The following is a 14,761-nucleotide window of genomic DNA, read 5'->3' on the forward strand; positions in this document are numbered from 1 at the left end:
TCTTTTAAATCACCCTAAATGACTGCAGTGCTTGGAAATATTAAGTACGAACATGGATGTCTACGCTGTTGCTAATGACTTACTTTGTTGTATAGAATTTATATTATTTTTTGGCCACTTGGGGGCAGCAGTGACAAGTTGCGTGTATCACTACAGGCCCTGTGCTACAATTATCTCACCATATTATATCTTTAAGACTTGAGTCAAGGTAAGGTTTAATTTAGGTTTTGCCATAACATATATTACCAATATTTTTTCATCTGCACATTATGTGATGGGAATCGTCAAACAGACAGACTGACCAACATAAATCATAAATGTTGCATGAACCTGACAAACTGGACTGAATACAAAACATAAGTGGACTAATATGCAGGTATTTTTAACCTGTACAAAAAGTGTGCAATTTCAAAGTAAATTACTGTTAAATTAAATTAAATTAAATTAAACATCTAAACTGAACACCATGGACTGAGTCACTCATTTCTTTCAGTTCCAAAAAGATACATTTGTAATTGCAATGTGAATAACTTATATAAGGAAATATTGATACTTGGTATCTATGTGATTATACAATATCCCTTACCATCACAGAAAACTTGTTATCAAACACTTATTTGCACATTCAACAGGAGTTGTGTCTCTTTTAGCTCTGTTTTGGTCTCTACCACCTCCTGAAGGAAATATCTGGCTCTTAAGCTGCTGAATGCCCCACTGGTTTTTTTAGAGCATTTTAGTTGAAAGCAGCTGCCTGCTGCCACTAAAAAAAGATATCATGAGAGCTATAAGAGTAAAGTTGGACAGCTAAAGAATGAACTCAAACTACCTATAATGTTCTGTATTATAGACATATAGATTAAAGTCACTTTAAATGTTTAAGTGGTGTCTTAAACTCACTGAAACCAGGTTCTCCTCTACAAATGGAGTCAGCATGTGGTGCCTTATGGTGGCCATGATGTCGCTGAAGTCCAAGGCAGTGATGGTGCCACTTTTATTCTTGTCTTTTTGTGCAAACGCCTGGCGGGCATGCTCCGACTGCAGCTCCTGCAGCAACACACAAAGAGAGGAGGTCAAGCTGTTAGCTGACAAAAGAGGCAAAGAATGTGTTCCAGTGATGAGGAGCATCGCATTACAGGGGAACAGAGAAACTTTTACAGGATGAAAGTGTAATAAAGTCAGTGTTGGCCAGATGTGAAAGTCATCAGATGTGACAGTGTCAGACGCTAGCTTTTGTAATCACCACCGTCTCTCTGGAGACTAATGGAAACCATGTCCCGAGAAGTCTGATCCCAGAGCCGAGCCGAGCGGCTGGTAAGGCGGCCGGCAGGTGTGTCCGCAGGAAGATGATTCAACGTGACAGCCGTGCAATCAGATTGGGATGCAGGAGGAGGCTGACCCGGGGTCAACGTCTGCTGCCAGAGCTCATCGCATACAGCGAGAGGATCACTGAGCAACGTCACTGCAACATTCAGCTGTTTCTTCATCTTTACACTCTGATTCTGATAACCTAATCAGTGGATTGTTGCTGGAGATTAATTCTCACAATGTTTGCTGATTATATTGTTGAAAACTCATCGTGACACTGTTGCCGCAAAAAAAACAAAAAACTTTTTTAAGTCTACAGATGCTCTACCTTGTCTGCACTTAGTGAAGTTTCAAACATTGCAACAACCACAAGGTGGCAGAGCCAAGACTGTTTGAAAAACAAACAATCAAATGTGGACATGTAGTGTTTTGTATTTAAAGCAATACTCAGTTAGAATTAATCAAATGTGCTTAGATATGACAGAAAAACAAGACAATAATAATGATTGATGTGGAATACATCCTATACACACAAGAGTCTTTGGTGCAGCGGTGGGAAGCCCTCGTCAAGTATGATAAACCACAAAGTGCTCTGAGGGATCCCACACTGCAGCACAGCCGTCTAACTCTGGGACCACCCAGCTTCTGCCTAAAGACCACAGCCCTGCTCTCCAAACCAGGTTCCCCTCTGACAGTACTGCTGCTGCTGACAGAACAGAGGTCTCAGTGAGATACAGGGAACAACCCCTGACGTAAAGCAACAAACTTAAGTGTCTTAATGGCACACTGGGCTACCGCAAACCACCACAACAGCTGAAGAGATGAGACGCTAAAAGATGCAACTCCACACCACAGCTCCATTATCTTAATAGATCATATATAGCATGTACTTCACATTACGTCATTTTCATTTCCATCCTCAGCATAGGGCTGGGCGATATGGAGCAAAAGACATGTCCCGATATATTTAGACTGAATATCGATATACAATATATATCCTGATATTTTTAGCGCAAAGAGAGAGCAAATGTTCAGTCAAAGTTAAAGCCAAATATGACATGTCACAAGTAGTTTTATTGAAACCGTTTATTTAAGTGAACATAAATACTGTATAACAATAGGAGTAAGAATCAAAGCTCCATAAAGTGCACATTTAAATAAAAAATATCTTAAATGAGTGCACAATTTGAACTATATAGATAGATGTGATATGGTCTAATTCCATATCACATTTAAAAATATATCGATATATCGCCCAGCCCTACCTCAGCAGGAGGAAAACGCCTCATCACGGGACGAATGAGATCATTATGACTGGTTTCACTTTTATTGAGGACTATTTTCCAAGATGTTGGCAAAAAAAGAAATTCTGTTTAGTAGAAAATTGTTTATCTGTTTATTTATCTGTCTGTCTCTTCTTACAAGCTGCTGAAGCCAATCAATTTTTACACTGTACTCTGGCTGCAAATGCAGAAATACAACTTTTCTCATTCAAATTAAATGCTAGATTTGAAGCAATTAAAGCAACTCTCTTGCCAGGAAAGCTTGAAACTAATTTTTCAAGCAAATTTCTCATTGGTTCCAAAATAACAAAGGATGAATGTATAGATGAGAAATATACCTGCAGAAACTGTGTGAACTCTGCGTAGTTGAGGTTCTTGTTTCGTTCATGGCCGAAGTGTAGCCGGATGAACTCACAGTCCCAGTTGAAGGGAATGTGGTGATGAACTGTGGTCTGGCTGAAGATGTCTCGTACATTCTCTGGAAAAGTGAGACATGAGTCAGCAATAACAAGAGCCGGTGGGAAAAAAACATGCAAGATGCATTTTTAATATCAATCTCATATCTCATTCTGTCTGTAGAGAACCTCGTTAAAGTAGAGGAAAGAGTCCATTTGGAGTGCGAAGCTGAATAGGCTGTTTGACAGTTTCACTCCTTTTACATTTTCAGGGTTCTGAGTCCATCCAGGAAATTTTCTGTATAAGCACTGCCCTCAATTTCAGTCGCCTTTATGGAGGCCCATTGCACAGACGGAGTACAGCAGCAGCTTCTTTGTGAGATCTGTATCTCTTGGTTTATGACATGCTGGATTCATTTCTCTGCTTGTCAGGTGGAGATGGTTATAATGTGATTTTCCACACAGCTCGTTGTTCGCTGTCCTGCCCTGAGCCCTGCCCTGACTTGCTGCTAACATATGTAATACATAAAAAAATATATGGCTGCTGCTACATTTATTGGCAACATATGCTTCAGTAAGAATAGCACTTGCAACCATCAGCGTTCAATGTCACCCTTGACCCCCTCTTGCAGGAGTATTTGGGACTTTCCATCAGTATTGCTTTTTATTACTTATTAATTCAACAAAGAACACCTTAAATATATTTCAGTATCTACAAGAATTTGCAAATTTAGTCAAATCATTCTCACACTATGGTATTGTAGCACTCTATTATGTAATCATTTCCTGATAATGTAATAAAATTTGCACTTAAGTCGATCGAAAATGTAATAAAACCCAATAAGGTAATAACTTCACCAATAATGTAATAAAATATCCTGACTAATATTGTAATAACATTTTTACCAATAATGCACTTCCTTATAATATTATTGGAAATGTATTACATTTTCAGAAAGTTGTTTTGTTGTTTTGTGGTTGTTTTCATGAGGTTGTGATTTCTTGGAAATCTGTGTTGAGGTACGTTTAGGGGAGAGTTACCTGAGCTTATCTGAGCTGGAATTCTATCAGTCAGGATATTTTATTACATTATTGGTGAAGTTATTACATTATTTGGTTAACTGCACATTTTATTACATTTTTAGGCCTTGTTACATTATCAAGAAATGATTTCATGATATGGTGCTACAGGTGTTTAAACTCCACTCTATGTACATAATGTGATGCTTAGTCCTCTATAGTTGAGCGTGTCATACATCCACACCAGCGTGCACCACCATATACATACCAAATGAGATGTTCCCTGTGCCAGTCTTGTCAAACAACTGAAAGGCAACTATGAACAGGGCGTCCGGGGCACAAAGAACTGATTCAAAGGCCAGAAACTCCTGGAAAGAGATCAGTCTGTTTGGACAAGAAAGAAAGAGTGCTACCTGAACAAAGTATCTGTGACAAAATTACCAAACAAATACTGAAAAAAATAACCTTGAACACATAAAAGTACAAAAAGTGACAAAAAGACAACAAGCAAAAGCAATAATGCTATCTGAAACCTATTTCACAGGAAAACAATTTCAGCAAAGACAAGGTCCATTTAGAAGCCCTTCTGGAGCTTTCAATTAAATCACATAATCTTCTTAAACAAAGTGAGTTTATCAAGCCAAGCCCCCAGGAACGACACTTGGATGTGAAGCAAATTTGACATAGTGGCCAAATCGTGTGATTACAACTTCTATGTCCATCACATGATGCCATTGGGGATAAAATTTTTTTTACTTTTTCGTATAGAAATATATATGGAAAGAGTTGTCTCTAAATAAGCAGATATCTGTTTTTGGGTATATTAATATCCAATTATGAACACTATTTAAATAATTCTGTCCTAAACATTGTTAAATTCACAATCCAAAGTTATTTTTACTTCCTCTGTACATGTGCATGGGACAGAGCTGTTTGGAGACAGGTCTAAAGGAAACACTAGTGTTTTGGCTGTATGGGCCCTTCTGGGTAATTTTATACATGGAAGTGAAGCTTTTTTGGCTTCATGTGCCTCTGAGCAACTTTGATAGTAATAAACAGGGCCCTGCCTCCACCAGTGTTCCCAGTTCTCTTTATACATCTATTCAGTTGTCACAGAAATTGTACATTTCAATTTTTTCTTCTTGTCCATGCTGAGCTTTAAAGTTCATTTTAAACTGTAATAGTAAAGTATTATAATAACTATACATTAGAATGAACTGCAAAGTAGGAGGTATTACTGCTCTGCACTGCAGGTATCAGCTTATCTTATCACTGGGTTTTAAATGGACCTGCTGTAGGTGTAAAACTGACTGATAAACATACCTATTTACTATGTAAATATTATTGAGATAAATCATTAACTGTCTCTTTGGCACCTACTACACATGTTGGTGGCATACTGCTGGAGAGAATCTAAAGATTATTTATTCAACAGAGCGCAACAGGTGAGGCACTGCGAAGAAAACTGATTACACAACGATTATGAGAATCGGGTGTCAAAATGGCTTTAAAGGTTAATTGCTGTTTGATCGCCTGTTATCCAGATGGCTTGTTGACTTGAAAGTACCCGAAGAACTTGGTGAAACAGGAAAACGGTAAATAACTTATAAATGTATCAGGTTCTAAATGGATGGAAGTCAAGAGGGCAAATGAGATTTTACAGTTCGGCCAAGACGACTGTTTGTTGGTGCAATAAATGTACAGGAATTTGTGACGCAAGTTATTATCAAGAAAACCATGGAAAATGTCTAGATATCAGCTCTTAAATTAAACTCTTATGAGCTATTTTTGTTGTTGTCATTATATTTGTCCAAACAAATGTACCTTTAGTTGTACCAGGACATTAAAATGAACAATAAACTGAAGAAAACAAGGGTGGTCTAACATTTTTTTTTTCATGACTGTACATTAAGACAGGGATTCTTTCTTTTACAAAATACTTACAAATAATACTTTTTTTTGGATCTTCAATAGATGCATTTCAATCTAATAATCTGAATAATAGTTTAGATAGTTTAAAATTGCATTTCATTTAGCCTCTGTCTTTACCAAGAGTAATAATAATAATAATAATAATAATAATAATACATTTTATTTTTAACACTTTTCATTGTTAAAAGCAATCCCAAGGTGCTACAGAGTACAACAAGATTGAAAACAAGAGTGACAAATTTCTCTTGATGTGTGTCTGTGTTCTTCACTGCACTTATTAATAATAATAATAATAATAATAATAATAATAATAATAATAATAATAATAATAATAATAATAATAATAATAATAATAATTATAATAATAATAAACACTTTTCTCTGGATTTGCCTTTAATCCTTTTTTTTGGTACAGTATTATTTTCAGCTATTTGATGTCACATTGTTTTATGGATATTATGTGTTGAGATGGTGACGTTTCTTCACATTACTACAAGTAAGATAGTGTGAAAAAAATAAGCTATGTCAAGTTATTCCAACCCAACAGTTGGGAGACACAGAGTGCATCAAATTTAGAATTAAAAAAATATATACTTACAAAAAAACAAAAGTTTACCAGTTTCAGCAATTAATATCTTGTCTTTGCACAAAGGATTTGGAGATCATTGCATTATGTTTTTATTAGGTTTTTCATAGTATCCCAAATTTTGGGATTGCGCATCTGGGAGTTCATGGTATATTCTCAATCTTGTAGAGGGTTCTTGACTGAAAAACTATTAAGAATCCTCTGTATAAACACAACATTATCCTCATGTAACAGCTAATAAGGTATTGCTGAACACTTCCGTTAGTTAAGACTGACAAGCTTGTCATCTTGTGAAATTATGCCCCTTCATATAGTATTGTGCTGACAGCATGTAATCTGAGAATTCCTGTTTCAATTGGTTCTTATATTGCTCTCAAGAAACAAGCTATGACATGTAATATTTACTTTTATATATAAATTCAAACAGCAGCATCTACGAAACTGTCGCTACTGTTGGAGGAATGTCAAGATAGTGGAAAAATCAAGAAAATAAAAAAAAAGAAGGTTAATGTACAAAGAAAAACCAAGAGGCTATTTAAGATTAAAACAGCAATTTAATACATCTGACACTGGCAACCTGCACCCCAGTAATTCAAAATGAGGTCTGGGTTTCTTGAGAAAAGAGTCATAAAGAGGAATGTTCCAACATGGTCTCACAGGAATCCGTGAAATAGCCACAGATTTGCTTAACTCAAAATCTGTGGAATAGCCACGGAAGCACTCAAATTTCCGTGAAACTGACACGGATTTCGCTACAATGCAAGTTAATGACAGTCATATCCCGTGGCTATTCCAACATACAAAGTGACTATGTACATTCACTGAGTGAATATTTAGAAAATAAAACATATATTTCTCGCTAGAAATGTGATCAAAATCCATTTTTATGCAGAAACTAAGTCAAAATATTGATTTTGTCACTAAAAAAGAGAGAACTGTCCGCCATGTTTTTTATTCTGACCACCGGGACCTTGAAAGTCACGTGACTTGGAACAAACCAATAGGAAAAAATATTAACTTGCATTGTAGCGAAATCCGTGTCAGTTTCACGGAAATTTGAGATATTCCGTGGCTATTTCGCGGATTTTGAGTTAAGCGAATCCGTGGCTATTTCACGGATTCCTGTGAGACCAGGTTCAATAATCAACATGTATTAACACACCTTTACATCAACAGCAGCTTTCCTCACATGAATGCAGACTCACCCATCTTTAGTCGTGTCAGCCACTCCAGCTATGAGCTCCACAGTTTTGGGATTATGCTGAGGTTGTGAATGTAGACCCAGGTAACTCTGCACAAAGTCCCCGGGGGTCATGTAATGCTCGCCATCCTCCACCACACTGGCATACTGCAGAGGAGACACAGACGGAGCTGTAAACAACCTGGAATAACACGTGTGATGAATGCAAATGAAATGAATGCAATGAGAGAGAAAAAACAACCAATAGATCAACGTGTGTGTTTTCTTTTGTGACAATAAGGTGTTTGTTGTCTATTCTGGCACATATGGCTATCTGTTTTAAATGCATACAATGCTTTCCTGCATCCCATCATGATGAAATGCATTGAAAAGCATCAGCCTCTTTCAAATCATTATCATCCTTTGACTTCATGTAGAGCAGAGCTACATGTCTCCTTGTTCTCCATACGACCACATCCATCTCCTTAAAAGACGGATGAGACTCACAATTACATTTAGAGAAAAATATCAGATACCCAACATGATATACAATATAGAGGGCTCATGCTGTGCCATACACTTTAAAGGAACACCTAATATCAATTACTCACCCCATGTTACCTTGAATTCTCAATGAAAACATTATTGTCTCTCATGCCTCCACAGTGAATGAAAAATATCCAAAAGCAGAGAAAATTCTTGATGAACAAAAACAACAGCAAAACTATAGAAAAGCATCCATTATATATATATATATATATATATATATATATATATATATATATATATATAATAGTAGGGCGACTGTATAAGCAAGATATTGTTTATGCAAATTAGAAAGATTGTAACTAAGCTGCATATTTTGGGAGTAAAGCAAACACGACTGGATGAATGAGACTTGGATTACACAGTTTGTAATCGGATGTTTTGATCTAGTTTTGCTGTAGTTTAACAAGTCCCATATTCTCTTTAATTCATTACAGATTTTCTTAGTTTTTGAATTCTTCGTTCAAGAATTCAAGGTTACACAGGGCGAGTAATTGACAGAAAAACTATAATGTATATAACGTATTATTTAAACTGCCTGAAAAACTAAGATAAATAAATCAAATGAGTGTTTAGGATTAATCAACCCTGCTGATTGATCTGCAAAGATCTAAAACAAACAGGGACTGCAGCTCCAGTCTTAAGGGAAGCCTTTGGTATTAACAGTACAGCAACATTTCTGATAGTGTCACAGTATGCAGCTCTGGGAAAAATTAAGAGAACGCTGCAAAATTATCAGTTTTGCTGGTTTTACTATTTATATGTATGAGTAAAATGAATATCTTTGTTTCATTCTATAAAGTGCTGGCAACATTTCTCTCAAATTTGAAATTGAAATATTGCCATTTAGAGCATTTATTGGCAGAAAATGGCAACTGGTCAAAACACCAAAAAAAGATGTGTGGTGTTTTCAGACCTCGAATAATGCAAAGAAATCCTGTTCATATTCATTTTTAAACAACACAACACAAATATTTTAATTTAGGAAGATTTTAGAAATCATTATTGGTGGGATAATCTCAATCTTTAATCACAGCAGTGGTTTTTATAATCTTCCTCATAAAATAAGATTTGGTTCAGGTGATCAGCTGATCAGTGTCTCATTAAGGAGAATGAGGAGGCTTGTGTTGGAATTGAACAAACACTGGAATGGACTGACTGTCACAGATGTACAGATGCTAATTTAACCCTCTGGAGTCCATCTATTTATTGAAAATACACATGTTCATAAACATGTACATGTTTTATTTACAGTAAATAACTTTATTTATATATGATATGTAGACAAGCTGAGAAAGCCAGTTGAAAGTGCAATCATAGGAGCTTTCACAGTGTGCCATTTATGTTTCTTTCTACAATGGAAACTATTACTATTTTTAATTTACATGCAAATAGACTGTTTTGTAGGTTTATTATTTTTTTTTTTTTCTGCTATTTTTGTGTGTATAAATGGTAAAAAAAAAAAAAAGGTACATTTCAATAGAGACCTGTGTTTTTTGTTTGTATTTTTGGCAGCTTTATACTTTCAATTAGAATAAAATGAAAAATCTGACTGATAGCCAAGTTTGCGTGGAGAAAAAGGAGCCATGCATGTGATGTAAGGACAGACTGAAAGATGCTAAACAGAGACAGAAATGAATGCATAGGAAGTTGACAAATTTGAACCAAAATATCCTGGACTTCAGAGGTTTAAGAAACATTTGTGAGTGGTATTGAGTGGTCTTTTAATTTTTTCCAGAGCTGTATATGGTAATAACGCCCAAACGACATTTGATTAAGCTAAATGCATTGCACACAGTGACAATAACTTAATCAAGGAGGATCACCGTGCAAATGTTGTGTCACGACTCTGTTTCACTTGACTGAAGCAAAAACCTGCACAGGCAACACATCGCTGTGCTAAACCTGAGCTCTCAGTCGGGCTTTAAGACGTAAGGTCATTTATAGAGCCCGTGTTGGGTTTCAAGTTGGAACAGAGATAGCTCTGGAAACACAAGCACGGCATGAACTGGCAACAGAAAGGCCACGCTCATGGGTGTGCCAAGCTCAGATAGAGAGAGCATGAGATAAACAGAGAAAGAGTGTGGGAGGAGACCTTCACGCCAAGTGTTTTCAGGGCTACAATTCAATGCACTCTGCTGAATTAATGTTTTAAGTGAAAATATTAATTCCAAGCAATTTATTGCCACATTACTCCATCACATGATTGTGTATCCATTTACCCTCACAGTAGGCCTCAAGTAGTTCTTAATCAAATTATACAGGCAGTCAGAATGAGCTTCCAGTAATTAACTCTTCCACCTGAATATGCATTACAAATTAAACAGCCCTCTTATAGTGGATTCAAGAGACGTGGAAGGACCATACCTCAACAGACTTTCAGGAACAAGTTTATACTCCAAACAAGACATGTGGGGGTAAACAAGCCTTACACACTAATGGCAGGGATTTGTTTCTGAATGGTAGTGGACAGAGCGTGATGAGAAATCCAGTGACAGGCTGAAGATCAAAACAAAGTCAAGTCAAAGCAAGAGGGGGGGATTCTCTGTTGAAGCTGATCCAAAATTAGTCTGTGTGACCTTTTCTGAACTATGCATCCCGAGAACACACCACACAGTAACTTCTCACCGACTGCAACATGTTAGTACACTTATAACACACAGTTTCTGTATGTTTTTGTGTTGTTGGTGTGTTGGTTATGCTCAGTAACAGTCTTACCTTCAGAAAAATAGTCTTCAAGTCATGGGGGTCGGCTCTTTTTGTTACTTGCACCTATAACACAAGTAGGAATTTGTTATAAAGGAAAATGCAGATTATCACAGTGATGCTTATAATTAAGGATGCCATATGTTCGATCTGCAGTCAATAAAACTGAAGTTCAGGCTTTGAGTGATTAGCTTTGATTTGTAAATGATCGATCACAGACAGCTGCAACAACAACAACTATAAAAAACCATGCATGTAAAACAAAATGACCGTTAATTAAACCGCTTCAAGCCAAATCTTTCTCATATACAAATGCAACAGAGTAAAACATTACAGTTGTCCCTACGAGGCCAGCAGAGATGCGCCTCTATAAAGATGCAGAAAAACAAGAACAGGGGACTCCGCTGCATTTAAGACAAGAGCTTTAAACCCACGCGTCCGCACAGACATGCTGTCCTCCGTATCCGACGGCCGCTTTACTGCCTTTAAAATTAATATCTGATAAGAAATATTGACGGAGTCACCTTGACCGCCATGCTGGGTGTGACGTCAGCTGCAGTGGACTAGCGCAGGCGCTGGGCAAGAGGATGACAGCGGGCATGACAGACAGCACCGCCGAGGTCTGACACACCAAATATATATTTAGACGAGTATTGTCCCTTTCTGTCTGCAGGGCGGTGGATGAGGCGCAGAGGCAGACTCCGGACAGAGAGACTTGGTCAGCAGATGTGTGTTACAGCATTTCCTGTCTGCTCGGGTCACATGAGGACACGGCTCACTGTGCCAGCAGACAATAAACAGGATCGCACGTATGCACTGAACAGGATGCGTTCAATTAGTGCGTGACGAGTGATGTAAAGCCAAAAGAAAGAAGAAAAAATGAATATTTAGCTTCAGAAAATGAATTGTGTTAAAGGGCTGCAGTACTATTTTATTATCCATATTTTAGGGATGGCTCCATACCAATTTTTCATGTCTGATCAATCTTGAGTATCTCCAGACACCCATGCAAATTTACCCTTAAGCTGTTAATTATATATTTGTATGCACTCTGCATAACATAGCCATCTAAAAAACCTCATGCACAAGCTGTGAAACAAGTATTTTACTAATCTTAAGGAATAAATGCATAGCTAAGCACATCATGACTCAGATATGTAAAGTATATGTAAAAGATCTCCACTTTGATCCTCCTCTGTGAGCATGGATGGACACTTTACTGTGCTTTAATGCAGATCTTGATTATGAAAAGCTTGTTTCTGACTGGCTTTATAACCTAGTGTGTGTTATAAAGCTTTGTTTTGCAACATAGCACAGGTACATGTACTCTTAAAGAATATAAAGACAATATAGGTGGTTTTATCTTGTTCTGTTAGATCACAGTTTAATTATCTTTCCCAAAGACATTCCTGTTCTCTGTGTCCCCCCTCTCTGTGCAAGAAATAAAAGGAATCGCTGGGCAACTTCACCTCAACTCTTCCCTGAGTCCAACCAGAAAGATAGAAAGATGTTATCTGCTAAATATATATATATATATATATATTTGCCCTGTTTTTCTGAATGAATAAGATTATCAGAAAATTATTATAAACGTTCTCGTGGGAAAAAAACTACTGCTGCTAAGCAATTTGCAGAAACCAGTTTTGCTGAGTCAGGCCAGCAATATTTGAATTTCCAAAATATTTTCAAATGAGAATCATAATCATGGCTACACGGTGGTGTAGTGGTTAGCACTCTTGCCCACAGTCCAAAAACATGCAGATTAGGTTTATTACTTGACTCTTAATTGTTCGTAGGTGTGTAATAGAGCATGAATGATTGTCCGTCTCTATGTGTTTGCCCTGCAATAGTCTGATGACCTGTCCAGGGTGAACCCCACATCTCGCCCAATGTCAGCTGGGATTGACTCCAGGTTAAGGATAATGAATGAATGAAAATATGAATGAATAAATATGTAAGTTTTCTTTGAATTAAACAAATATTTTTAATACTATTCACGTGTGAGATTTTTTTTTTTTAGGAACAGCTAACTGCTGCACCATTTGTTATGTGAATGTAGTTTATTACTTTCCACCACCGTATTGCATCTCACCACATCATGTGTTCACTTGTGAAATGTGGTTGTGACAGTTTGTGTCTTTTTCTTCACCGTGTTGAGTCACTCCTGTCATTACTTAATATGACATTCAAAACCAACTTTATGATAAACGGCCAAGCAGTGTTACCACCCGAGCTGCCGCTGCCTATACCTGCATGGATCCACGCCACCGCTCGAGCCAATTCAGACAAACACTATTGTATTTTGTAGAAAATGTCTACCACTATAACATTGTGTTCCCTTCCTCTATTTTGGGATCTTCTCATCACCTGCATATACAGACATAAAAAAAAGTCCAAACTACTGTAGTTTGAAGTTCAGAGATCAAGCAGCATGTATTGCCTCCACGCAGACACAATTTGTTGCCTAAGGATTGTAAAAGGTATGGTATTGTTCAGGAAAGGGATAATCTAGTGCTGACTGTGTAGTAGAGGTAAAATTACAGTGGCTTAAACATGACTGGGTAGGTCATTCATTGGTGCACCTGGAGGACAGAATAGCTGAGGCGGGATGAAAGCACAGCATTACCCGCACTCACAGGGATGTTCACAATTGTACTTTTCCCCCAGAGAGTCCATTTTTGTTTATTTTATTGAGATATTGCTGTAGTCTAAGAAACGTTTCTTTATTCTCAGTAACTTGTCAACATGAGATGGGATTGTATGCAAAATATGTTGTTCATACCACTATAGTATAACAATTCACTTATTTATGATTTATGCAAAGGCATGAGGAAGGAAACTCAACAAATCATTGACAATTTTCACTATTGGTGTTGTATCCTGCTGCATCAAGAAAACACAATACAATTAAATGACTGAAAAAAATTGACATATTAATATATAAATCTGTATTTTAAACACCAAAATGACATGCTTTTCCAGAACCATAATATATAACCCTTGCTTTAAGGGTTATGTATTGCCCAAACTGAATATAGCTAAACTAATCATTTTTGGTGTCTGACATAAGTGTGAAGTATAAAGATGATAGAAAAGCATATATATATCTAGTTCTGGTATTTGTTTTTTTTCTTTTTACATAATTAATTGTTAAGCATTTAATCTATTTAAAATGTTTTATATTTCAGTCTACATGGTTGATTACTAATTGCTAACTAATTAGATTACATGAGAGTATCTGCTATTTCTTGTTGAAGTCATATATAGAGCAACAATACCAAACATTTTCTGCTTCTCTGCTCTACATAATACTTTCTGATGTGTCAGACAATATGAGAACATATTGGCTGATATATCAGCCTGGACTATTTCTTTTTTGAATCTACAGCTATAGAAGATATCACCTTTATCACTTTAAGAAATTGTGATGGATTGCTGCTATATACTTGATGTCTACCAGAAAAGACAAGTTTGCTCTCTTCAAGCTAATGTTAGCTATGTTATATGTTAGCAAGCTAATGTTAGCTATGTGTTAGCAAGATCAGGCACTTAAAACCATAGACATAATAATTATTTTATTTATTGTGTCTATGCTTAACCCTCTGGAGTCCATCTATTTATTGAAAATACACGTTTATTTACAGTATTAACTTTATTTATATATGATATGTAGACAAGCTGAGAAAGCCAGTTGAAAGTGCAATCATAGGAGCTTTCACAATGTGACATTTATGTTTCTAGACCATTTTTAAATTGTGAATTTTCTTTCTACAATGAAAACTATTACCATTTTTAATTTACATGCCAG

The 14,761-nt window shown here is 36.6% G+C and overlaps 1 protein-coding gene across 5 annotated transcripts in view; it reads right to left on the minus strand.

Moving 5' to 3' along the window:
• The window catches only part of LOC131978709 (electrogenic aspartate/glutamate antiporter SLC25A12, mitochondrial-like), a 29,376-nt gene extending 17,675 nt beyond the window's left edge, over positions 1 to 11,701 (minus strand). Inside the window, exons 1-6 of one of the 5 annotated variants that reach the window (XM_059342423.1) lie at positions 11,478 to 11,701; positions 10,966 to 11,019; positions 7,727 to 7,869; positions 4,272 to 4,387; positions 2,927 to 3,066; positions 898 to 1,044 (exon numbers count right to left, since the gene is read on the minus strand). In XM_059342423.1, the coding sequence (XP_059198406.1) occupies positions 898 to 1,044; positions 2,927 to 3,066; positions 4,272 to 4,387; positions 7,727 to 7,869; positions 10,966 to 11,019; positions 11,478 to 11,489 (612 nt within the window). In that variant the 5' untranslated portion in view covers positions 11,490 to 11,701. The other 4 variants (XM_059342421.1, XM_059342424.1, XM_059342426.1 and 1 more) reach the window with 4 other exon arrangements.
• Positions 11,702 to 14,761: the final 3,060 nt, after the last annotated feature.

The sequence above is a fragment of the Centropristis striata genome, chromosome 10 (assembly GCF_030273125.1).
Source record: "Centropristis striata isolate RG_2023a ecotype Rhode Island chromosome 10, C.striata_1.0, whole genome shotgun sequence".
NCBI classification, from domain to species: domain Eukaryota; kingdom Metazoa; phylum Chordata; class Actinopteri; order Perciformes; family Serranidae; genus Centropristis; species Centropristis striata.